The 27744-nt window shown below is 38.1% G+C and overlaps 1 protein-coding gene and 1 long non-coding RNA gene across 3 annotated transcripts; one reads left to right on the forward strand and one right to left on the reverse strand.

Annotated features, from left to right (window-relative positions):
• Window positions 1–108: 108 nt before the first annotated feature.
• On the reverse strand, window positions 109–16452 carry LOC109047099. Its single transcript, XR_002010646.2, has 6 exons — window positions 15745–16452; window positions 13545–13752; window positions 13231–13354; window positions 4253–4317; window positions 1579–1640; window positions 109–364 (listed from the first exon to the last, which is right to left on the reverse strand). It is a non-coding gene; the product is annotated as an uncharacterized LOC109047099 (long non-coding RNA).
• A 1120-nt stretch (window positions 16453–17572) lies between these two features.
• LOC109046576 (T-cell acute lymphocytic leukemia protein 1 homolog) lies at window positions 17573–23945 on the forward strand. Of its 2 annotated transcripts, none has more exons than XM_042711772.1 (4): window positions 17573–17712; window positions 19362–19940; window positions 20979–21100; window positions 22217–23945. In XM_042711772.1, exons 2-4 carry the CDS (start codon window positions 19477–19479, stop codon window positions 22645–22647), a joined length of 1017 nt encoding a protein of 338 aa, XP_042567706.1. In that variant the 5' UTR covers window positions 17573–17712; window positions 19362–19476; the 3' UTR covers window positions 22648–23945. The 2 variants fall into 2 exon arrangements, with proteins under 2 accessions (XP_042567706.1, XP_042567708.1); XM_042711774.1 differs by having other exon boundaries at window positions 20979–21070.
• Window positions 23946–27744: the final 3799 nt, after the last annotated feature.

The following is a 27744-nucleotide window of genomic DNA, read 5'->3' on the forward strand; positions in this document are numbered from 1 at the left end:
TGAAAATTTATGAAACTCCTGGAAATGAATTGGTCAAAAAGTGTGAGAACCATGTTTCACACACTTGATTCTGAATATAAGAGGCAATGGAAAAATATTTAGGGTTAGTATTTGATATATTTAAAATGCAGCTTCCCAAAACAAACCTATTTTGACCTAAATGATCCAACAAGTTTGAGAAAAACAAGAATGTTCAGCTGCTTCACTGCATCACTTCCAGGCAGTTTTTACTGCATGTTGTAAAGAAAGCTATCGTGCCCCTGAAGCATGTGTGGTATGCAAGGTTCAGTTTCAGCGCAGACTGCTGTCTCTTCTCCCAGGGTCTGTCTTTGGTCCCAGGCTATTCAACATGACATGCCTTTTCCTACAACAGAAATAGCAGTCAAAATAGAATCATTGACGTCTAAACTTTTTATTATTGGAGGCGATATGATTCAGATTTTACAAAGAAGAAAATCATTTATGCTTTAAAGTAATTTAAAGTAACAGTGACATTGTGATATATTTCTACCAATTAAAATAACTTTTCTATTTGAATATATTTTAAAATCTAATTTATTCCTGTGATGGCAAAGCTGAATTCTCAGCATCATTACTTCAGTCTTCATGTCACATGATGATCCTTCAGAAATCAGGCTAATATGCTGGTTTATTATCAATGCTGTAAACAGATTTGTTGCTTAATAGTTTTGTAGGAAACTGTGATACATTTTCAAGAATTTATGATGAATTAAAAGTTAAATAGAACAGCATTCAGCTATCAGTTTTTATCAATTTAACATCCTTGCTGAACAAAAGTATTAATTTCTTTCAAAAAAGCAAAAAAAAAGTCCAAACTTTTAAACTTTAATGTATATGGTTACAAATATGAAATAATTTAAACATAACCTGTAATTTAGCATATAAAATATAATTTCTTTTCAATTCTATAATATAATATTTTGAAACTAAACTGCAATCTCTATAAAATAACTTTAAAATCCTTCTCCAGGCACAAAACTTTAAAAAGTCACTGAAATTGACTAGTAAAAATGTGTGAATGGGAAAGTGGTTTTTAAAGGTCAGATCAGGTATGTAAATACCTTCTAGATTGTCAACAGTATGTTCAATGTGTGCGTAACATAAAAAGAAAAGAAAAAACACTTTTTATGACGTTAACTCCAGCAGAACCAGGTTGATGCCCGGTGCGGCCGCATTCTTTCACACAGACATGAGCAGCTATTGATAGATACATTCCCTTGAGAAAGACCAGAAGGCATGAGTAAAGCTGCTCTCTCGCCCTGATCGTTTGCGAAATGTGGGTCATTCAAATCCCGGCCATGGTCGAGTCAGCTGACCACACCAGCACAGAACAGTAACAGAGCTGAAGCAGATGGCGAGGGCGTGGCCTGACATAGCCGTGATGGACTTTTTCTTAAATTTCTGCAGTTCCTTTAATACCGTAATAGCTCTCATTATCACTGACATAGGGAAATCTGATACAAAATAGATACAGATCTAAAAATGTCTACAAATCAAACATAAAAATCTAAAATTGTTTGTCGCATGTGATGCAACATCACTGGCTGTTTCACAAACCATGCTTAAACACATGCAGCTGTCCTCTCCTGACTGGCCTCTCGCTCCTGCATTCCTCAGTCCTGGAAGGAAAAGGGGGGGGGGGGGGGGGAGAAAAAAGCAAAGTTGTGAAAACGTTTCCTGCCAATGTGGAGTAGGAGAGCATGTGGGTCTGGAATGTTGAGTCAAAAGCTGAGAAATTTAGCGGGAACATTGGTCAGATTACAATTTTGGTAAAACATCAGCTCAGATTCATGCACAATGATAATGCAACAAGTCTTCTTTATATTAAAAAAAGAAAAAAAGAAAAAAAAAAAAAAAAAATATATATATATATAAATATATATATATATATATATGCAGTTGTTGGGATGCTTTGTGTGGTTACTTACTAAGTTTACTTGCATTAAAAAGTTATATTTCAGTTGGACTAAGACAATAATTTCTCTTTTTAAGATGTCCTGTAAGTGCTCAATATTTAGCTGAAATCATAGCAGTCTAGTTTTTGCAAAGTCGGACTAAAGGTCAAAATTTTGCTTGCAAAAAAGTCCATTGTCCATTTTCAAGTGTAGTGATGAATGAAGCACTATTCACACAGATATCACTTTCAAACCATGCAGTGAAACTGTGTGACCAACTTGAACCTTATATGCAAAACCTGCATGCGGAAATCTTTTGCCCTCAGAAGAAATTCCTGATTGTGTGGATTCCTATTGATATGACTAGATTTTACCCGTGAAAATTCACAGTAAATGTGTGACTGCACCTATTTAATAGGCAAATATTTGATTAGTGTCATGTTTACTCAGAAAACTTGATTACTCATACACGTAACTCTGTATAGCTCGACTAGAATGGAGCATTTAAACTTACTTTATGATAACATAATACCCACACATAAAAATAAAACTAAAATACAAATCTACACGACTTTTATCAACAAATATAAAAACTAAACAGTATGACCATTTAGAAAAGTAATATCAAAAACAAAGTTCAGTACTTGGTGTGAAACCCCTATCTTTTGCGAAGCTTTTAGGAGAGCATTGAAAAACAAAACGAGACTATCAAGCAATAAAGATAAGATGTCAAGGACTGTTTTAGGTGTTTAGATGATTTATTGTGTGCTAAGAGCCATGCCGTGTCCCTGTTTAACATGGTCAGTCCCAAAGAGTAGGGCGAAAAGATGCCTGAACAAAACACCAGTCTGGATACAAGTAGAGACAAGATCTACTCAAGCAGTTCTTTTGTTCAAAGCAAACAGAAAGTCAGGAAATCTTTAGACTGCTCATTCAGCAAGATGGATATCTCCGCATTGACACATCAACCAGAGTGACCCACAAAGCAATTTGTCAATGATCTCATCAGTCTCCACAATGCTCCAAGTTACTCATCCACCTAGTTTTTAAGGTATTCATACAGTATTCCTCCAAAAGTACCTCGGGGGGATGGGCGACGAGTGAGAGAATAATCTTAAAACCAATATGTGAACTCTTCCAGATTCACGCCACGGCTTAAAGGAGTCACTGTCCATACAAATCAGCTTTGCGCGTGCAGGAATTACCGAACCTAATCACAAGCCTTCAAAACACTAGCAAACCATCTGCCATCCGCCAAAAGATCAGATGTGCTTTCTGTACACCCTTAAAAATGAAGTTTCCAAAAGACAGTAAAACCATTTTGGGTTCCACAAAGGACCTTCCAGTGAACAGTTCTTAAAAGAACTATGAGGAACATCTTATCTAAAGAAACTTTTTCCACTATAAAGAACCTTTTGTGTAGTGAAGAAAATACTAAATTTGTGCATAGAGTATTTTCTTTATTGAGACTGGTTGGCGAGTGATGCCAAAATACAGCATCACGTAATACGGATTATCTCAGATTTAGTCGTTTAAGTGAGACTGCAAAAATAAACAGGGAAACTCCGGCTCTAGTGTGCAATAAAACCAAACAGGGAACTAAAAGTTGTAACCACAAAGCAGTTAGAACTTTGAAACCGGTCTACAATGACTCAACGCCCTTCCCCCCACAAGAGCACAATCACAAAGACAATTCGGCAGTGATCTTTTCAAGGAGGGGAGAGAGAAAGAGCCCTCACCGTGGCCCCGCTATTCATTCCATTTGACCCCTGCCGGAGCCCAGACAAACTGAAGTCTTTGTTTATCTTGGGAAACTGGCAGAGGACAGGAGGGGAAAAGGGTTTGAGTGGGGGAGGGTACTAAGGAATGGAGGAGGAGGTGATTTGAGGGAAAATGGGATCGGGGGAGGGGTATCCTGGGAAAAATGCCAGCATGGGATCAGTGACAGGGCCAGGCTTCCTGAAACAGGAGCAGCATGGGATGGTGAAAGGGGTGTCGTTGTGGAGTGGTGGGGTTGGGGGGAGGGTCCACCTTGTTGGACCAGGCCAAAGACCGTAGACGTACTACACACACACAATACGTCACATTGATGTATGTTTCCTGTTGGCTGTGGGGTTGCGTTTAATTACAGTTCCAAAAGCTTTATAGACTCCAGAAGCTGACAGCAAACAGTCATGTGGCTGATCTGTGAGGGTTCTGCAATGATAACAGACCTCTTGTGTGTGAACATTTAGGTGTCTCCTCAAACGCTACAAGCTGGGGCATGTTGAGAGCAAAGGAAGCTTGGGGCAATTAAGGCAGACAGATGGTCGCTAAGAGAAAAAAGGCTGGTGTACCTTTCTCATGTTTTGTTGGTACAGGAGGGTCATGTGTTCCAACAGGAGCCGCGGTGTAAATAGATCTGAAAAGAGTGAGAAAGTTCATGTTAGTCAGGCACTTTAGACACACACTAGTGATCACTGTTCTTGTTTCCAGAAATTGTAACTAGATTTTTCACTTTATAAAAACAACTTCTTTGTTGACCATGTAAAACTTGCTTCCATTATTCTGAGTGGTTGCCATGATGTTGCTATGCAGTTGCTTTGTTTTATCACATTTCTATATGTTTTTTAAAATGCACATCTTATAGTGTTACAATATTGTTCTCAAAAATACTCACATTCTAACATTTTGCTAAACAGTTGCTAAGGTCTTCTGGGTGGTTGCCAGAAAATTGCTGTGCAGTTGTTAAGGTGTCCTGAGTGGTTTTGGCATGTTGCTATGCAGTTGCTAGGGTGTTGCAATGTAATTGCTAGGGTGTTCTGAATTATTCTAACATTCTAACATGTTGCAAAGCAGTTGCCAGAGTGCTGCTATGCAGTTGTTAAGGTATTCTATGTGGTTTTAGCATGCTGTATTGCAGTTGCTATAGTGCAGTTTCCAGGGTGATGCTATGTCATTGTTAGGGTGTTCTCGGTGGTTCTAACTTGTTGCTAAGCTATTGCAAAAGAGTTCTGAGTGGTTGCCAGGATGTTGCTATGCAGTTGTGTTCTGAATGGTTGTAGTATTTTGCTATTCTGTTCCTATCCAGTCGCTAAGGTGCAGTTGCTAGGGTGTTGTAAGTGGTTGCTAAGGTGCAAGTTTAAAACTATCTGGTGAGGTTTACAATGATTGAAGCCTATTTATGCCTAAGAGTAAAAGATAAAAACATACTTGAGATAAAGTAAATAAGAAATAAAAGTCATATTATGAGGTATGAAGTCACAGTTACAAGATATTATCACAACTGTGAGAAATACAGTCACATTTGTGAGACATACAGTTGCATTTACCTTGTTTGACCTTTTAGGACATTCCATACTTAGGGTTGAGGTTCAGAACAAATCAAAAAGTTAGAAGTTGTTTAACTGATAAAGGTTTGCACCAATAAAATGTTTAAATGCTTTAAAAGCTCTTTATGATTCCTGACCATTACATTTGTCAAAAAAAGAGGAAGTATATTAAATTTTGCATGGCCAAAAATACCTTTGTAGTTTTCTCACTCTCTTAGTTCCTTGAAATGGTCAAAGTTCAGTTCAGAGGCTGGAGGAAAGTTCTGTCAGAGTACTTTTTATTTGCTCATAGTGACTCACACAAAAGTACACTAAAAATGACACATCCAAATGTGATATGAAGCGTGAGGTGATCTTTCTTGTTTGTCAACTATTAAATCTTACGTCTACAAATCCATTTGTTGTTAAAAGTAATAATTAACCTAAATATTCCTCGCTGGGAACTTTGCCTCTGGGTTGTAATGATGTCACAGAATCCTCTATATCTAAGTGAGTCCAAAAATCAAGGTCGGAACCAGGAGTTTTCTGGGTTTTGACGTAACAGTAAGTGTGCCAAATGTTACTAGGGAGACAAAACAAGCTTCATGCTGGAGAGTCAACGTGGTTCAGTAACCAACAGCAGCTGCCACAACAATAAACACAACGGCGCACGCTAGATCACTATGCATAGATTTACAGTAATTCATTCCATTCATGCATTTACTAAATCAAAACATACCTATCTGAATTTCATTAATAACAACTGTGCTAGCCATGTCCCTCAATACTTCTAGAAAACTTTGGTTTTGGTGGAAATTTGGTCAACAATTTTTGTGGTAAGTTCTTTAAACTATTGGTGCATGCTCTTTGTCAAAACAAAGAAAACATTGTGCTGTATTGCTTAGCAACAATACAGTAAAGTGATCTCCATTCAGGCAGCGAGCGGCTCCACCTATTACAAGACCATATGCCGCATGGAAACAGTGAGAATATAAAGGACACCTTTTTCTCTTTCTGGCCTGCTGCTGAGGAAACTCCAAACATTTGGACTCATTTGGGAGCAGACAGTTTTTGATTCTAACTTGGAAAACACAGGAGAACCATGATTTAATGTGATCTTTTTGGGGAAAAAAAGTTTAGATTACTACCAAAAGGGTTTTACAGACAAAAGCCATGGAAGAAAAGTATTTCTACTGCTTAAAAATATCTATTTCTGGTGCTTTTAAGTAACTCAAAACCAAAACAATGATCTGAAGAGCCTGTAATGTAAAATCAAGAACAGTTGCTCTACAAAGAACCACCTGGAACCACTGTGGAACCATTTAAATGGGCAGTTTACCCCAAAATTAGAATATGATCATCTTTTACTCAACCTTATGTTGATCCAAACCAGTATGACTTTCTGTTCTCTGTGGAAAACAAAAACAGACGTTTAGGAGAATGTTCATGCTGCACTTTTCCAAATAATTAAAGTCAATGGAGATGGCCACTGTATTTTCAAGAGATTACAGCTATAACTGCAGTCTGTTCCTCCCACAAAGTTAATGTTTGGCTTGATATATGAATATGAATCATGTCAATTACTTTTACAGTACATCTATCATGCTTTTTTGTCATTTTTGAAGCTATACAGCATCTCTCCCCATTAACTTTCACTGTATGGAGAAAAGCAGAAGAAGAACATCTCCTGCTGTGAGGAACGAACAACATGAGGGTGAGTAAAAAAAGCCTGAATTTTCATTTTGGGGTCAAATTATCCTAAAAAAAAATGCACATTAGAGAAAGTACAACGTGTCACTATCTCCTGTCATAGACCAAAATGTTCTTATCTCATTCAACATCTGCTCAGAGTGAGCGCCACCCTTTTAACTACCCAAACCAAACTATCAAAAAAAACGTTGAGGAGATAATGTAATTTCTACAATGTGTCTCGTGTGTCCATCATATTTACGCTTGAACAAGAGTGAACATATATGTCCAAGACTCTACAGGACTGATGTATGTCGTACAGGTTAAAGCAAACAACGTGTTAATGTGTTTCCCACAGTGCTTGGCAGTTCAGCGGGTCACACAATCCTGTTCATTAGCCTCCTGCTCTAGTGACCCGCAGGAGGCCATCAGATTACGGCTACGCGTCTCTGCTCACTGCATTTTCCTGCTATATGCCAAGTCAACAGATGCCTAAGGAGACTAGTGGATTTTACACACAAGACCCAGACTGAGCCAGAGAGCAGAACCTTCCAGCAAGAGCTCATGCTGAAAGTTGATCACAATTAGGAAATCCTGGGCCACCCATTGGGGCTGATGGGAAGGCGCTGCTTTAAAAATAGAAATGTGTGCCTGGCCGGGAACAAAGAACAGTTGCTGAGTCTAGCGGAAAAGAATGGGCACTGAATGATCGCCTTTCCTTTGACGTGTGATAACTTGCGCTTAAAAATGACCATGTTATTGCCATGTTTTGGGTGTGGTACTATGGTAATACCAAGGTATTATTTGAAGTTAATACACCACAACAATGTTATAGTATCTTTTTAATGACTTACAAAAAAAAAAAAGTACCATGGTACTAACATGTAGTGCTTTTCCACTGTATAGTACAACTCGGCTCGGCACGACTCTCGCTCGCTTTACTTTGGCTCAGTTTGCTTTTCCACTGCAGTTTAGTACCGATAAACTGATTATTATAGTTGCACTGCCACCTTGTCTACAGCCAAGTTGAGTGCAACAGTTGTTTAAAGCAAGTCGTTTAAAAATGTTGTGCGAACAAATGGTACTGCGGTGGCTGTTGCTGACTATTTAAATGAAAATCCAATGACACTGGTAGTGATGATTCTCTCTGACCAATCAGTGACATGCAGTGTTTATACATCACATTTTAGTATCCGTATGGCTCACTTGGAACCTCAGCCAAGGTGGTACTAAAAAGTACCAGATACTAGGTACTGTACTAGCCGTACCGAGCCATACCATGCTGTAGAAAAGCACCAGTAGTTTTTGGAATTGTTATTTTGGAAATGTACCCTGGTTTTCGGACACTGTCATGATAGCAATACGATAGTATTCTTTGAATTAACAAAATTGTGTTACCTTGATATTTTGAAAGATACCATGGTTTTAGGTATGGTATATTTTCATGGTATATATTAAAGTACCATGGTATTACTATCTGACACATCACGTACAATGGTAGCCAAACAGTATGTACTGTAATGTTATGCAACAGCGCTATGGCTAATAAGTATGTTTCAAAATGGACTGACAGTCTGTATAGAGGACAAATTGGGCAATAAAAGGCCAGATATTTTGTGTGTGTGTGTGTATGTGTGTGGAGCGGAAACAAAAGATGATGGAAGGGGGATGTTGGAGCAGAAGGGGAGATTTTGAAGAAATGGGGTGGAGGTATTGGTGACAGCAGATGCTGTCCCAGCATGACTTCAGTGAATCTGTTGTGGGGGCTGTTGTTGGGGGGAGGGGCTACTGGCCTTGTTTGACATCAGCTGCAAATCTGGTCTGAGTGTGTATTCATTTGTTTGTTTGTGGATGCTTCCACGCACGTGTGCTAGAGAAGGGTGAGGGTGTTGGAAACGCATGTTTTTGTTTGTGTCTTTGTGTGATGTGGAGGAGGGGTGATGCTACTGTATGCATGAAAAACATCCTTGGGTGCTTAGGTGTCAGATTTAATTTGATCTGTACAGAACAGTAGCAGACAGTGAGAGTGTGCGCATATGTATGTGTATTTGTGTGTCAGACAGATAGCCAGATAGATAGATAGATAGATAGATAGATAGATAGATAGATAGCCAAAACAAGGTATAAAAAGGCAGCATAATACCTATCAATTGAAACAGTCTTATAGAATCAAAAAATGTGCCTATGATGCAATCTAGATAGTGAGCTGACTAGGTTTTGTAACAGAGCTTAACGTTTGCTCCCATGGCTCTCCTGTCTGTGTCTTTGTATTGGTGCTTCTTCCATCACGTCTGTGTGTAATCATGCACTTCCTGCAAACACTGTCAGCCATTCATCATCCAAACACACACACACAGCTCTTTTTTCCTCTTTGCAGGCCCCTTACATACACCCAACTCTCTTACGCTCTTCTTTATACCTCTACACAGACAACACAGACAGCTTTAATTTGATCTGTTCAGAACAGAAACAGGCTGTGAGTGCTTGTGACAGACAGACAGACAGACAGACAGACAGACAGATAGACAGATAGATAGATAGACAAATATACATCACCCCACATATATATATAGATAGATAGATAGATAGATAGATACAATAACAGAAAGAACAATCTATCCAACAATACATACATAGATAGATAGATAGATAGATAGATAGATAGATACTTCCATTCTCCATTACCCCTCCTATCTGTTTGTTCATAAGTCCAGAGCAGCAAGGACACTCTGTCCTACATTGTTACCCTTGAAATTGCATAACCAGGACAGAAGTGGGGCGATGTTTAGAAGGGAGTAACACAAAACGTCCCTCGGTCTCACACTGCCCAGTGTGCAGAACAGCTGAGTGTGTTTGTTTTACTTCAGTCAGTTTCAGCGTGTGTGTGTGTGTGCAGAGCTGTTGGCCCTGTATGGTGGTTGCTATTTTTGTAAACAGAGCAGAGAGAGAGAAACAGCATTAGGATGTTAGAGCAAGGATGTTTTAATGTCACTGCTGTGCGTCACAAGCGTGTGCCGCATGGGATCTAGCCGGAGGCATGACAGCAATCCGGACCCCTGAATTACACACCTCATAATTGATGCATGTCTCCAAGACATGCAGTAGAAACACAAACCTCACTGACTATCAACATTAGCAGTTACATAATAGCTCCCCTCCTACTACTTCTACTATCAATAAAAGACATTACCAAGTCTGTAATCTAACATCAAAACAATTGCCACTCCTCCATGACCTTCAAAACAATACAGCTTGAGAGAGAAAGGACAAGTTTGTTGACAACTGGATGTGGAGACGATCAGACCCTGAGGCAAAGGTGGTGTCACACTCTAAACTGGTTGAACGAGCACAAAACACACAATTGTGTGAGGTGAGCTCACTTTACGGTCATGTGGCGTGACCTGTACCCTGGGCGCCACCCTTATATGATCCCAGCAGTAGTAACTCAAGTCATGTCATGTCATGATCGTCAACTGATTGTTAAGGTCCCACCACAAGTTTCACTACTTTTGTCAAATACTCTTCTTACCAGTTTTTCACAAAATAATTGCTAATAAACACACTCATCTCTCAGTAGTTTCAGATTTTTTTTTAGTAGTTTCTATTAGAGTGGTTTTTAGTGAGCAACTTTTCTCTGCAAGGATTTAACCATTCTCCAGAAAGGAGTTATTGTACCGCTGTGGTCATTTGGAGACATTTAGCAGATAAGAACACCACACGCTCCCTGGGGGGTGGAAGAGAGCGCAGTCGTCAAGCTGCGGAACAACAACAAACAAGAGTACTGAGGCGGGCCGATGCATTACCGTGTTTATAGTTGCATGCGGGGGAAAGTGGAATTAGCAACCCAAACAGTGTAATCACTCCGGGTGCTCCAGGCAGCGTGTGTTATTATTTCAATTACTCTGAGGCTTAGCTGTGAGCCCTGAGGTACGCCACATATTAGCCCACCGACTGCTCTTCTTCTCTGAGGGGAAAATGTAGGAGACCGAGTTGATAAATTCATCCCAAGAGGAAACCGAGGAGTCACACGGGAGCATCAGAGATGTTACTCAAGCTAATGACACATCACAACAGATGTCAGAATCCTAAAGAGGAGGGGCAAAAAAATCATAAATGTGTGAAATTTACGTCAATTAGCCACAGACGAATGTCCTCGGATGGCATTTGTTTTTCTGCATGCACTGATTGGTTGGGAATTGTCTTGGATAGTTTGTTTAGGGGCAACCAAACTTTAACTCCATTCGCTGCGAAACCCCTCAAGAAGTCAAATGGTAATGAGAGCGACAAAAACCTCAAGACAAAGGGGGCACATCCCCCAAATCAGGACCCCATCCTGGGAATTGTGACGGGGGTCACAGATGAGTGGGGGCAGGGCGTGTGAGGTAAACACATTCCTGTCGGAGGTTCATCAGCAACCCCCACTCCCCTCGTACGCCTTCTAGGACTCCTTTTTTACCCCTTCATGTCACACACCACCTCCTTCACGACACAATACACAAACAGCCCGTCGACCGCCACCTCCTTGTTTTTTTTATACTTCCAACAGCTATTCCCAACCCCCACATACACCCTGGGGGCAAAGGGGGCCAACCTCCTGCCAGCAAGCTGCCTTATTGTTCAAAGCCAGTCGCATTTATGAAGAGGATAAAACACATAGGGTATATAATCTCTTTACACCTAGCACTGCCCAGAATGCATTGTCGGAACATGATAGCTTAAAGTGTCACACCTTCGGAAGAGATTAAACATCAGGAACGGAAAAACCAAGAAGCGTTCATTTTTAGACACATATATATATATTTTATGACAGTGCCTGGGAATCGAACCCATCGTTTGGAACACGCTTTACCAATTGAGCTACATAAAACAATAAGGATTCTAGTCTTGATGTAATGGTTCAAAAATGGATCTGCTTTCAAGAAACTGCCAATGAAGTCATAAATGTTGTGTGCCAAAGAAAAAATGCATTGATGATGACAGCTCCATTTGCTTTTGTACCTCTTATGGTAATGATACCTAACGCGATCTGCATTAGCATCTCTGCCAGGTAGAGGACATGTCCCTCATTATAAGTGTCCAAAAAACACTCTGTCCAGGCTAACTACATGGCAGTCAAAACAGCATCACTTCAAATCAATCTCTCCCCAGACAGACCCCCCTACTAGACAGTCCCTTAATTTTGCCATGACCAGGAGCCCAAGGACCCCCTGGAGGTCAGGGTTCAACACCTGAGATACAAACACTCAGACATACATTTGCAAACACACGTGATTTCATCACACCTCCACCCAAAACATAATCAGAGGCTGTCTGGGAGCAGGCATGCTAATATGGCAGATCATCTATGAACATAAAGCAATGTGACACATCCGCCTCCCCCATGCAGATCCAGTCAACCTTGTATTTTAAAATAGACTCGATTCAGCAATGCCAGTCCGCTCCAAGAAAATGCACCATGATTTGAAGTGATAAAAAAAGAATGCTGGCTGGTGAATCACAGCTTAACATAGAAAGGTGAAAGACCCACATGCACACGCTTGTGAGGTAATTCTACTTGGACAGCAGCGCCCCCTCAGCATCAAATTTAGCGTGGGCTGTGTATTTATAGAGCTGAGAAACAACAGACCTAGCCGCCTGCTGAGCTGATGGATGAATCACTCTCTCAACCTGCAGAGATAAGAGCCAGAGAGAGCAATACAGCACATCTGTAGCCACGACACACACTCCTCTCGCTTATGATCTCATCCCTCGCTAGTTTCCTCCTACACCTAAACCCCCACCACACAATTATGATCCATAATGATCCACAATACCTTGAATGCGAAGCATGCACAGTATGACATGTTCAACATAAACAGATGTAAGAGTTCTCCTGACGCAAAGAAAAGTTGGCATTTACCATTGTCTACATCTATACTGTGGTTTTATAGATATGAAACCATGATGATACATTTTGAACTTGCATGGCAATACTGTTGTTTTAATGGACATGGCATTATAATACCATTACAAAAGTGTACTATGGTGGCACAGTGATAGTATCAGATGGTAATATTATGGTACATTGAAATAAATGGTAATCATTCAGTACTACTATTTGATACATTTACTGCTTCTACCATAGTAGTTTTTTGTAAGGAATACTTACAGCTGTGAATCAAGCAATTCCACCCTCAACTTAAGGAACACACTCTCAACTTCTTGCCAAGCGAGGCTTTGAAAAAATACTCTGTAGTAGGGCCTGATGAGAAAACAGCAGACTGACCCCATTCACTTCTGTTTATTCATGATCTCATTTCTTCTCTGCTCTCACTTGATGACGCTGTATTACTTACACTGAGCCATCTCTGGGTTACTGTAGTACAGTTTACAGTAGCCACACCAAAGTCCATGTCAGACGCTACTAATTCTGCTGACTCTGTAACAAGAGATCCAGCAGCCACCCTTTGGCGCAAAAACCTTTGGAGACACAAAAGAACACTGTTTAGAGTAATGGAAATACCAGCCTATAAATTATATAAATGGTATTCCTTTAGGTTTTTCTGTGTTATTCAAAAATCAAGCAGGGTTCTATGGAAATCTGTTAATAGTTAGATTTAATGTATGTCTAATATGAAGATCCATAGGCTTAGTTTGTCTATAATCTTACATGTAGGTTGCACAAGGCAAATATGTCAGGAGGGGAGGGGTGGCGTGACCTGGTTTAAGTGGAAAAATGTCTTCCTTGTGAAAACAACTTTCCATAAAGCTCCTCTCTTCAGTGAAGACAAACTGCACGACCTTATACGGACTGAAGATGGGACGCAAATGAAGGAGTAGCTTAGTGAATAGCTCTATCTAGTGAACATTTTATGCACCTGCAAGACACAAAACAAAAATGTGCACAGTAAATTATTGATAACAGATTATATGAAAGATCTACTGTTCTGAAAGCTTAATTTTTTTTTCACATTTTTTTTTTAAAATCATATCAGCTATGTGACTGACTGGTTGTATTGACTAATTGATAAAATCAAAAAAACACCAAAAAACACATTTCTCATATTTTCTAAAATACACATTTTTTAATAACTAAACAAAAAAAAGACGTTTATACAGAATGAGCTCAAAGCTCACAGATTTAATTTCTGTATTGTATTATAACATTAAGTCTTTATTGTCAAGAACAGCATACAACGCCTTTTGCACACAACTGAGATAAATACACCACTGCTAAAATATTAGGGGTAGCCTACATTAAGCAATATTAGGAATATTAGCCATATTCTATTAAATTAATAAACAAATAAATATGATACAACTACGTATAAAGCAGATGAAGTCCGATCTGTAGAAAATATTATATATAAAATATATAATATAAAATTACTGTAACTTTCTTAACCTCTACAATTATCTTTTCCCTGTTTATTTTTGAACTTTTTTTCCTGAGCTACCACTGAACATGCTAACAAATGAATGTAATATATCTTAACATTAATATGTCTAACCATTAGAGGGCGATGCTGCATTGAGAAAAATTGCGCATATACAGTGTGAAGATTCATGATACTGCCAATACCCAATCCCGCCATTAGAAGTCGTAATCACGATTACAAATGCTCCCGTTTTTCTCTAATGCCTCAACTTCTTCTAATTCCCTCTAGGTTTGGTATATATATATATATACATATATATATATATGTATTTTAATTACTATGAGCAGGTTCTTTCTAGTGACTAAAAAACATACAGCGTGAACCAGTTGTAGTCCGATTTCAGAACAAATGACTCGTATGAGCAGGTTCATTTATTTCAGTGAGTCAAAACATACAGCGCGACTAGTGGTAGTTCGATTCCTGAACGAATGATTCTTATGAGCCGGTTCTTTACAGTGAATCAACGCCAAATAGAGCAATCAGTGGTACCCAACGAATGACTCGTTTGAGACTGTTCTTTTTCACCGAATCAAAAACATACCAGTTCGATTCCTAAATGAATTCGACTCTTATGAGTCGGCCTTTCTTTTTAGCGAATCAAACACACTTCAGTCAGAGCGCTTACTGAATTTATTTAGCCTACTGAATCACATTATTATTTAGTCATATTATAGCGATTTTGAGTTTTGTTGTGGCATTTTATACAAACGAATGAATGACTAAATAAAACAATTATCGTGGTTTTTGAGTAGCTATAGACTATTTGTAGCCTATAATTTTACTTTTATTTAATCTAATCTGTTCTGTTAAATCTCATCAATATAGGCTCCTGAACAGCAAATGCTATATGTCTTTCTCAAAAGCAGGCTACAACTGGACCGTGGCTTATTTAATGCAATCATCTTCAGTTATGATGTAATTTTCAACGCCAAATCGGCTGGACGTTTGTCGCGCAAACTTGTACGTTTCACTGACCATCAGGCGTGTAACACGTTTTCTAGAGATACCTATAATAATAAGACACCGTTTGTAATCTTTGTAATCTCACTCCTTTCGTTACTACTTAAACATTGTTTGAAAACACTGTTATGAGATGGAAACGACTGTTAGTTTTGACTTAATTCGTTTGAGGTGTGTATCCTAATTATTATATAGTGACTTAATAATAACTTAACGACGTGATTCGTGCAGTGCTCCACTCAAACACCCATAACTCGCCCATTTCTTTTGGTCAGGGAGGCTTGCAGGAAGCGGATCGTGACATCAGCGTCATCAGACGCAAGACTAGTTCGTCCTCGAGCACTGAGAATCGTGACAAGATCACCCGATCCTGATCCTAAACAACAACCTTTTTCCTGTTTATGGAGAAACGGGTGAAAATGAAGAGATAGCTTGTCATTTAAAAGTTTGAAGAACTCAAGAAGAACTTACCTTAAGCGTGAAGGGTCAATTTGAGTCCCCCATGAGAAGGAGAGAGTTAGCCTGCATCTTGAATGTAATGTTCTTGGCCTGTGTGTTTATTATTAACACCTGGAAATAATGCGAGTAAATTTAGAGCAGATTTATATTGGATTGAGCAAACGTGGGAGGAAGCTGTCATGGTGGTAGTGTCTGCCAAACTGCACTAGTACACCCAGTGGCTCTCATCCCTGTCTGATGGATGAACCCGGGGTCGCTGGCTCACTGATACAGTCTTATCGCACTCCGCAAGGTGCTCCTTTGAGGTTTACACCAAATTCTGGCGAGTCTCGCGGGGCATCCTTCCCAAATCACTCAGAATCCGTGGCAATGAACTAACAAAGGCCCGAGATCAAAGGCTCTCAGATGATGGAGCTGATTTCCCACATATTATTCTGCGTCTATTTCATACATTCATTCATGAAGATATATTATCATCTGTCAGCATTCTCCTCTATACCTGACACCCCTTTCCAGTGTTGACAATTACTGTTATCTCTGCTAATGTTGGAGTTAATGTGTTGACAACGATGATGACGAACTAATGGGCTTTATATCTCCATCATCATCGAAACATCTTCAGTAAACGCAAACATATGCACATAACTGCAGAGAAAAACATTTGAGTGACCAAATTATGATGCATATTTGCTTTTGAAATGGCTTCTGAATATAGGTGCACATTGGGCTACAAATATAGGCTAGTAGATAGCCTAAGTGACGTTTTTATAGTCTATATTAATATTAACTGTCACAATAATTTATTAATTAGGCTATATAATAAATAAAGTAGGCCTATATCGAAAATCAAGGATGCACCAATACTGACATTTTGGCATTTAACAATTATTTTGTTAAAGCCAGTATTATACATTACATGTTTCATTATATGTAAAAATAACACTCAGTTATATCACTGTTAAAAATACATACATACATAATATATATATATATATATATATATATATATATATATATATATATATATATATATATATATGACATTGTACATTTTACATACATAGGTCTACATTTTAAAAAGTGTATTCTAAATTCAAAGCTTCAATTTAGAATTTACATATAAGTGCAATAATGTATCAAAAAATGTTAGCAATTATTTAATTTTAGAATTTTAAAGAGCCTAAATATCAAACATGTGCTTACATTATTGTCCAATTCTGCTCGATTCTAACAATGCTGATGCTGTTCACAAATATATATTGTGCATTCTTAATTACATTTATTTGTTCTATTCTAAAGCATTTGTGAAGAATTAAATCCAAATAATCATTAACATATCGCGATTATTTTTGTGCATTCTTATGAATTAGAATTCACAACAGTTAGCTTTTGCAATTTGTGTCTGTCTACCTTTATATCCTGTCTAACATGTGAGTGAGGGTTATGTACATTATTTCCAGTTTAATCTGAACGCCCGAAAACGCTGAAATGTGTAAAACAAACAGCCGCTAATGGTACTTTTCAACCCTACATCCCCAGCTGATATCACTGAAAATATGTTACTTGGACGCATAATTAATTTCTGATTGAGCCCTGAAGCAGTTCAACAATATTACGCATTCGTTTTTTCCCCCTCAATCTGCTGAGTTATTTTTTATGCATATCCATTCACAATATAAGTCTATATTTTTCTCTTCGCATTTGCCCTCGATAAAAAGCAAAATAATAATGAATCATTTCATAAATAATGGGTTTAGGGGCTTATCGACCGCGCAGTGGCCGCCACTGCGCTCTTATCTCGCCTGGCCACATTGCGCCCGTGTTCCGCTCCCCATACTGAGAGACGCTGGACGTGATGTGGAATTATATAGACCTCACTTCCAGTTCCACACAGCACTTCAGTGCATCTAAAACCTCAGACATGGATGACCCACCACAAAATGGCTCCATGCACACACTAACATCCACCGCCCGACGACGGTAAGAGGCGAATATCGGTGTTTCTGCGCTCCTTTGATACTAATGCAGGTCATAATTAGGCTTTCTATCGAAGCCAGATGATTAATATAAGGTCAGGTATGATTTATATAGGGTTTTTTTGGTTGTATTCGGTTTTGGAGCAAATAGGCCCTTGCGCCTGCAGAAGGCAGATATCGATTTGGCATTTATTTTATAATTAACGCGCGTTTTAGACATAATCGTTTAATCTAAAGTTACGAAATTCGATTCATTTCGATTCAGTTTTCCACATAAAATGTTATTTTCTTCTTTTCCGTTTAGTGCTTAAAATAACAGCCACCATAACTCACCCATCGATATTTCATTTATAAAACTAAAAATCACATTTTGGGCGGGATATTATAAATATAGCCGGATAATTTGTTTTTCAATTTTGTTGACATTCACGTGTCGAATTATTAGTCTATTTGAGACCGTGCAAATAGCCTCTGTTTATTATCGTCTGATTTGGTTGTTTTAAAGCAACTCTGATCAAATATTAGCACTTTCATATATTATAAATACAAGAGACATTATTAAATAGCTATATGGAGCAAACCTAAAGACGTAAATGTAAAAGTGTGTCTAAACTGGGTATGATGTAGCCTATTAACAATGCTCATGTAGTATATTTACACACAAAAATAAACATTATTAAAAGTAGATGACACTGGATTCTCTGTGAATGAAAACAACATAAAACTAATAGGCCTATTATCGTGCATCAATCTTAGAAATAATTTTTTTGCGACGACGAAATTACATTATAAACAATCACTCAACTACAAAAAAGCTAAAAGCTGTTTTAAGCATCTATAATATTTAAAACTAGACAAAAATAGACGCAAATACTCACGTTAAAACGTTCGTTTTAGCTCCAATCCTGGATTAAAAAAATGAAAAGACATAAATAAACAACGCATATAGGCCTAAATACTGACGGTAACATCGCATTTAAAATAAATAGGCTAATATGAAGTTATATTGAAAAATACATAATTATATTAGATTATAGTGACGAGTCATGTTAAAATAATAATCATAATAATAATAAAGTTAGTCATTTAAATGTAAGAATATGATTTAAAATGCAAATTTGGGAATGTGTTATTGAATATGTCCTGTAATAATTATGCAGATTATATTCTGTTAAAATGTAGAATAATGTTAGCCAAAGATAAGCTCTTTCCCAACCAAGACACCGGTATGACACTCTTATCTCCAGATACCATGAGCAGAATGATGATATGACAGACCAAGGTCAGGTCGAGAAGAGAGAGAGAGAGAGAAAGAAAAAGAAAAAAAGAAAAAACACTAAACACACACACACACCGTAAAACAAATTTGATCAAAAACTCTTTGAAATGCATCAAATGTCTCATTTTAGTTTGTAGGCTACATGTAAACAAACTTGCTTGTCTATTTAATCATGGAAGAGTAAAGGTCTAGAAATGATCCGGCCTTTGCATGGCTCCAGCAGTTGAGTGAGACACACATGACACGTGCTGTCATAGAGCTGCATTACTGTACACTGTCAGTGTTTCCAGTCAAGCGCGCGCTCAGGACTGAAAGGATGCGCGTAATAACGCAGGCGTTCAGTTCCACTCAATCAAAGGTGTGTTCTTTCACAGGTGACCCCCGATGAGAAGCTAAACAGCCGCTGGATTGGTTGGGAATTACAACTTTCTTTGGATACCACTATATATAAGCTTTTGGGAAAACGCTTTTTTGCATTTTGACTGAAGGATGATGGAAAAACTGAAATCCGAGCAATTTCCGCTCAGCCCGAGCACGGAGGGCTGCGGATCTCCCCCGCGCGACACCGCGCCCGAGGAGGGAGATGCATGCGGGAAACAGGAAGGCACGACGACGGAGACGCGAGAGCATCACCTCCCCGAGGAGCGCTGCGTCCTTAATGGCGTTGCCAAGGAAACGGCTCACCACGCCATCGAGCTAAAAAAGGAAGTGGCGGTGATCGAGCTGTCCAGGAGAGGAGGGAGCGCGGATATAAAAGGCAGAGAGCTCAAGGCAGACATCAGCCATAAGGTGCAGACCACCGAGCTGTGCAGACCACCGATTCCACTGCCGCTGCCCCCCAGAGACCCGCTGAGCGACACTCGAATGGTGCAGTTGAGTCCGCCCGCTTTCCCTCTCCCGGCACGAGCGATGCTCTACAGCAACATGACCCCACCGCTCACCACTATTAACAGGTAACTTCTACTCTTACACAGCATGCAAAGTAACATATAAAATAAATACTTACATTTAAATATCTGTTGCAAAACCAGACGCATTAACGAAATACATATAGCCTAATGAATTTGCACGATAACATTTGTAACTATCTTAACATCTTTAATTTCTCGTTTTCATCTTTAATTTTCTTACACTAGCCTAAGATAATCTGTATCCTAAATATTATTTATTTTGCGATACCTGAAATAAACGGTAGACTACACTATAATATATATATATTTCTATTTTTCCTTCTTCTTCTATTCTATTCTATTCTATTCTATTCTATTCTATTCTATTCTATTCTGTTCTGTTCTGTAGGCTATATTAAACGTAAACACTTCGTTTTCTCCATCAGCAATTTAATGTATTAAAGATAAATCTAATGCATTAAAATGTATTTTAATACACTTTTTCCTAAGCTTTTATTCTATTCTACTCTATAATTTAAATATTTAAGTGTATAATTTCTCATTTTCAAAGACATTTAGTCTTAGAATATGTAATTTAATGCATTAAAAATGCATACCTGACCTGTATTTTTCTATGCATTTCTTCCGAGCTTTTTCCATTGCAATCTAACACTTTAGTATTTAAGTGCTTTCTCATTGTAAAGACATTTTATCTTGTAATATTTCAAAGATAAATATAATGCATTAAAATGTATTTTTAAAATGCACAATTTGCTTTCTTATTTTTAAAGGCATTTTATGTTAGAATCAAAGAAAAATCTAATGGATTAAAATGTATTTTTAATATGCACATTTTTCTTAGCCTATTCTATTTATTTATTTATTTGAGTGCTTTCTTATTTTTAAAGGCATTTTATGTTGGAATATGTCAAAGATAAATATAATGCATTAAAATTTATTTTTATATACACTTTTTTTTCTAAGCTATTTCTATTCTGTTCTGTTTTGTTCAATGACATTTGAAGCAGATAAACAGGAACATTTTAGGAAAAGTTTTCGTATTTCCAATTGCTTAAATGACACGTTTGTGTTTGTCCTCAGTGGTTTTGCTGGAGAAGCGGATCAGTATGGGATGTATCCCAGCAGTCGAGTGAAACGCAGACCTGCACCTTATGAGGTTGAAATCAACGATGGTAGGAGCATTTTAGATCTTTCTAAGTATGGTAAGCCACTCTTTGGCTGTGCTTTTCTCTTTCTTCTCATGATTTCCCATCCATCATCTCAGTCTCATTCTCTCCATCTAAAACAACACCATGCACCAAACAAGCCAGATTTAGTATTAGAAAACATTTTGTAATAAGAAAGAGAGCATACAAAATTAAAATGATAAATTAAATCAAACAAAATAACTTCCTTATTATCTGTACAATTACTTAGTGTCACTTAAATTTTTTTTAAATGAACAGAATTAAATGAACTAACTTCTAATTTTTTAATCTAACATATTTTTGTGACAAGGAATGTCACAATTGCATTTGCAAAAAAAAAAAAAAGTAAAATAAGTATTATTTAGCTAAAGTGACAATTTCCATAATGTTAGTATCTTTGCAACCCTTAAAATCATACAATAATGTTGTGAAACAAAGAAGATTTAAGACAGTAATCAGGCATGTAAGAGAGAGAGAAAAAATGGTTACATTTGCCAATAGAAATCGACTCCCCCACCCTCCAAAAAAAAAAATGAATGTATGCACTAAAGAGATAGCTGCTAGTTGCCTATAAAAATGCAAATATGAGTCAGTGTGTTTGGCTGCGTGTACTAAGACAGAAATGCAGGATTCTAATGAGCTGAAAATGGCAAATGCGCAACACAATATGTTCTTATATGATATAGAAGAGCATGAAAGGTAACACTACCCTAACCGCCATTTCAAAAACGCTTTAAATTATTCCTTAACTCAAGAGGTTGGGAATCCATTTAACTAAGTGTAATTATATGAAGTCACTGGTGCATCAGGCAAAGTGAAGCATTGATAGGCCTGTTCCAACAGAGCTGTCTAGGATGAGAAATAGCCCTGAATAATTGAATGTAAAATGCCATAGATAATAGAAAGGTTAATTAATTCTTGGCTAAATAGGGGGAGATAAAGAGCTAATCTACCAGTGAGAAGTGAGTGAACACCTTAGGTGTGTTCACAAGGAAACCACTGTAAAAGCACTCAACCGCGTCGCTGATTTGTTACAAACAAGAACTCACCCTCTGAAGTAAAAAAATAATGCAGATTGTGACACCCCAAACCAATGCCAAAGAGTATAACCTGACTATCCTTCCTTTGCAGGTTCACAGCCCAAAATCGTGCGACGGATTTTCACCAACAGCCGTGAGCGCTGGCGGCAGCAGAACGTGAACGGTGCCTTCGCCGAGCTGCGAAAGCTCATCCCCACCCACCCTCCCGACAAGAAGCTCAGCAAGAATGAGATCCTCCGCCTGGCCATGAAGTACATCAACTTCCTGGCCAAGCTCCTCAATGACCAGGACGACGTGGTGGGCGGCGAAGCCCCCGCCCGTGCCACCCGAGACGCGACCCTAGCTCGGGATGACCTCCTTCAGGAGATGCTGAGCCCGAACTCCAGCTGTGGGAGCCTGCTGGACGGGGACGCTAGTCCGGAGAGCTTTACCGAAGACCAGGACTCATCGGTGGAGTCCAGGTCTTCGGCAAGGGGACTGCACCATTCTAGCCTCCCGCTAGACGGAAACGCCCAGCGATGACTGATTTGGCATTGGTGGACTGATTTCTGGAGCCCCGGGTTTGAGAGGGCGCAGTGCTTCATGGACCTCAACTAGCTATGTTCATGTTGTGTGCAAGCATATTCTTACGTATGACTTTCTGTTAAGCCCTTCTCTTCGCACTTCGATGCTAAGGTGCCCTCCGTGGTGAGACGCTGGTACGGGGGAAAACGTCAGGTAGATTTTTAGTCCACACTCAGTTGCTTAGGCAGGAATTGTTGATCGCCACCTTGAAACAAAAAGAAAACAGATTGAATGGTACCCACATCTCATCAGGTACACCACTGGGAAGGAGGTCATTGGAAACAGCTGGACTTTTATAACAAAAAAAGAGCATTTGAAGCAAGAAAAGGAATAGTTCATCCCCAAAAATGACAATTTTGGCATCATTTACTCACCCTCATATCATTCCAAATGTGAGTTTTTATTTTCAACGGAGCCCAGAAAAAGAAAATTGGAAGAACCTTACAATGAAAGTCAATGGGGTCCAACGCTTTCGTTTTTGGATCCAATTGACTTCCATTGTTCTTCAAAATATCTTTACAAGATAGAAAGTACTACAGGTTTGGAGTGACATGAGGGTGAGTAAATAATAAAATTATGCTGCTCTTGATTTTTACATAAACATGATTACAGACGCCCCGGCTTTGGCTTTGTGCAACGTCTTTTAGACAAATGTGTACATACTGGGAATTTTAATTGCTTATGACCTTTATTTTAAATCTTACTAACGTCAGTGGCAATAGCAACAAAAAGCTATTTGGAAAAAATACAATTTTTCGGTATTATTTTTCAAACCCACACACATACAAGAAAAATGGTGGAGGAGGTACAAGAGCGTGTACATAGAGCGGGATAATGTTGTGTGTCTGTAACGATGACCCTTGTTCCTTTAGACTGTTCTTTTGCATTGTGATCATGGTACACCATTAATTCACATCTCCATTTCACCTTCATTCATTCGTTCATTTCTTTGGCTTAAACACCCCTCCAACCTGACCATCTCGCAATGATGCATTCATCGAGTAACCTTCTGTCACTTTATTTGACTTGTATGAACTTGATCTGCTTTTTAGCAGAGGATTGAGTAACCAGTCTTGGTACCTTTAAGTCTTTTATTGGGTATTAAACGAGCAAACAAACAAAAAATGATTATTTTAATGTGATATTTAGTAGAAAAACCTTTGTTGTAAGGTGAAAATCTATCTATGAACATATGCAATGTTATATCACACAAATTTTATATAAAACCCCACAAAAATAAAAAACAAACCTGAAAATGTGTGCTATTCTTCTGAAAAATGCTGAATATAATAGAGAATTTCTTGTCAGTGTATGAGCGTGCAAACAGAGTGCTTGTCTGCTGGACATTACGTTCATATTGTCAAATGTCTGAATTATAATCTTTTCTGTTGCCATGACAACTGTAAAGGTGGAGAAGGAAAAAAATATCCAGTGGAGCGTTTTACAAAGTGTCAAAAAACACAGTAGACGGATTAAACAGAAAAAAAAAAATTTGCATTGAAGGGACTGAGATATATGAAAATACTGTCAAATCACTCATGCGAGTCGGGAAAATACAATGTATTTTTATGTAAGGAACAAAATGTTAAATCCCTGACATGAAAAATTAATACAGTGGGATGTGATAACAAGAAATACCTTTAACAAGATTTATATTCAACCATCTATAAAACACATACTGCAGGCGCTTAATACTACAAAAACATAGATATGCCCCACTCAGAAAAAGCCTATCTTGTTTTAAGATTCTGAGGGTGTGAGGACAGTCAGGATCAAAGCAGGGCGTACATGGGTGTCTGAACCCTGGGAATATGACTCTGAAGGACTGATAAGAATCAAAGCCAATGAAAAAGTCATTGGTCGGTCTACTGGCCCCAAGGGGCCCTACAGGGACTGTGAAAAACTGATCCAAGGGCAGTTCCCAGACCAATCACTGATCCACACCCACACCCACACACATGAACGACCTTCCCAAACACTCTCCATCCTATCAGCTGGAGGACATGAGAAACATTTCAAACTAAAGAGATAAAGCTAATAATGTCAAATGTCTGTACAGTATCTCCTCTTTTATATCAAGAGGAGAGTGAAATCACAAATACACAGTTTGCATGAAGAAATTACCTAAACATGAAAAATTGGTTACCATTTACTTATGTTGTTCCAAACCCAAATGTTTTTTTTTTTTTACCTGATGTCAATGATGATTGATCATTAGATCAAAGTACGTTTGAGGCAACTGACATCAAAACTGCTACAAGCTATCTTGACGCATCATACTTTTTGAATTTATGCAAACAAGATTTAAAAGCGGAGGAATTTTTAGCATAATAAAATTTTGTGGTTTTAAAAGACATGGAATATGTTTACAGTATGGATACTTTGACACTGTGCTCCACAAATGACAAAAAATAAAATAAAATGCTTAGATTTATTTATTTGCAGTGATATTTAATGATAAATAAATAAATAAATAAATAAAATATTTTATAATATTATATAATTTTTATATTATTTAATATTACATTATATTCTATTTGGAGAAAAAAATCACCATAAATGCCATTTTAAAAACGTGTCTATTGTGCTTTTTGACCAAAAATCTGCATAATATCTGTGGTGATTCAACAAAACATTGTTACCAAAAAGTACAAAGATATTATATATATATATATATATATATATATATATATATATATATATAAAAACGTATAAATATAAAATAATAACATAATATTATATTTTAAATATAATATTTGGTAGAAAAAAATCACCATAAATAAAGTGTATTTATTTATAGCGTTTTATTTTTTTTTTAAACAAAATTCACCATAATATTTATTTATGGTGCTTCGAGAAAAATGTCCACCAAAATGCATTAAATAAAAAATAAATCACCATATATAAATAATAAATAAAATATTAAATGATAATTTTATTTTAATAAGTTTATATAATAAAAATGATTTATTAATGGTGATTTTTGTTATTTTTGGAGCTAGGTCTTTGTATAAATACCGTATGGAAAAGAGCAACCAATACAATCTGAAAAATAACTCCTTTTTTGGAGGTTTGGAAGAACATAACGGTGAGTAAGTGATGGTGAAATTGTCATTTTATTAAGTCTTAAGCTACATTACAGTTATGAATTTAAATGCACTTTTATATTTAACTATTAACACAAACATGCCTCATTGATCTCATTAAGTAAACTTCACTCTGAACAATTCAGTTTTGGACTCAACATCAAGTTCTGTGCTGCTCAATTAGAGTTTTATTCATCCATTAAAGATCAGTCAGATCTTCAATGGTATCCTCTTTCCATGAATACTAAAGCCATGTGACAAACAGGCCTGTGTGTATCCCACCAGAGATTCAACATGCCATCAAAACACTCTAATTCTATTAAGTCTCTTCATTCATCTCAAATGCCAAATGCTCTCGCGCTTGAAACGGTGGGCTGGTGGTACGGATTCAATCAGGGATGGATTTTTGACAGCATCTTTTCCCTTTTTAATTAACTGCAGCATAGTCGCGATTCGCCTTTTTCCCACCAGTGACCCCAAACCGGAGGATACGGAGCTTCAGCCTGGATGGATCTCAAAGGAGCCCAATCACAACAAAAAGACATGCTCACCGACTGATAAAAACCACCATTATCCTGAGATAACTAGACAAGGGGGAGAGTATTCAATTAAGACGCCCCTCCTTCTGGGACAAGGATGTCCCAGTGAACCTCCCAAAGGTCTGGTTCTCAGAGGCAGGACAGGCCAGTGGAAAGAGTCTCCTCTGCGGTCTCTCATGGCTATCTACCACACCATCGGCAGAAGTGGCTCCCTTGGGGAGCGGGCCGGTATTTTACGCAATGTGTTAATGAGTGGGCAGAGCGCTTTTCTAGTTATAAAGAGGTGCTAATTTCCTCTGGGCTGTGAGACATGGAGTCTCTTGAGTCCAGAGGGGCGGATCGTGGTCTTTGTCCAACTCCGCCTCTTTTTCTCTGTTTTGGTCTGTTAATCATTTGCTCTGTCACTCTTCAAGAGCGCTCTCTCATGTGCACTCATCTCTTGTGGTTTAATAAGAGAGGACAAATACGGAAAGCAATGCCCTCAAGTTCAAACAAACTCGTCATTCATCAACTTTAAGTTGTTGTAGGTTAGTTAAGCGAGCTGTTAAAAGAGTGCTTTAACCAAAAATTAACATTTGCTGAAAATACACCAACCGTCAGGCCATCCAATCTGTTCTTAGCATTACATCACTTGCTCACTACAGTGGATCCTCTGCAGTGAATGGGTGCCGTCAGAATGAGAGTCCAAACAGCTGATAAAAACATCACAGTAATCCACACCACTCCAGTCCATCAATTAATGTCTTGTGAATTGAAATGCTGCACGTTTTTAAGAAACAAATCCACCAATAAGACATTTTAACTCAGTATCATCTGAACCAGGAGAGAAATATAGCTACATAGATCAAGCGCTGTTTACATGTGAAAACAGTCCAAACTGTTCTAAACAAATATGTTGGTGGATTTTGATGTGAGAGGACAACAGGGGATGGACCTTCTCACTGGAGAAAGCGTTGTTATGGATTATGGACTGTTATTTTGGCCATAAGCAACAGTTGTGTTTATGGCATGAAATTAATGCATTGATGGAGTTATATCTTAAACACGCAACTTTTTACTTCACTAGATATTAAATGATGGACTGGAGTGGTGTGGATTATTGTGATGTTTTTAACAGCTGTTTGGACTCTCATTCTGACGGCACCCATTCACTACAGAGGATCCACTGGTGAACAAGAGATGCAAAGCTAAATTTCTCCAAATCTGTTCCAATGAAGTATCTAGGCTACATCTCGGATGTGCTGAGGGTGTCAATGTTCACCAAATGTTCATTTTTGTGTAAACTAGCCTATTCCTTTAAAGATTCGCTTCGTTAACCCACAACAACTTCAAGCTGATGAATGATGGGTTTGTTTGAACTTGAACTCAAACACGAATCAGGGTCAATTATAGACCGCTCGCTTGTTTTTCTCTGGCTAAACTGTAACTTC

Source organism: Cyprinus carpio, chromosome A22 (genome assembly GCF_018340385.1).
Source record: "Cyprinus carpio isolate SPL01 chromosome A22, ASM1834038v1, whole genome shotgun sequence".
Classification (NCBI taxonomy): domain Eukaryota; kingdom Metazoa; phylum Chordata; class Actinopteri; order Cypriniformes; family Cyprinidae; genus Cyprinus; species Cyprinus carpio.

Bases quoted from the DNA above. Each gene is read 5' to 3' on its own strand.
- LOC109046576 (XM_042711772.1), top strand. From the start codon at position 19,477: ATGATGGAAAAACTGAAATCCGAGCAATTTCCGCTCAGCCCGAGCACG. The intron at 19,941-20,978 runs GTAACTTCTACT...GTTTGTCCTCAG, and splicing joins CCGCTCACCACTATTAACAG to TGGTTTTGCTGGAGAAGCGG. The intron at 21,101-22,216 runs GTAAGCCACTCT...CTTCCTTTGCAG, and splicing joins TTTAGATCTTTCTAAGTATG to GTTCACAGCCCAAAATCGTG.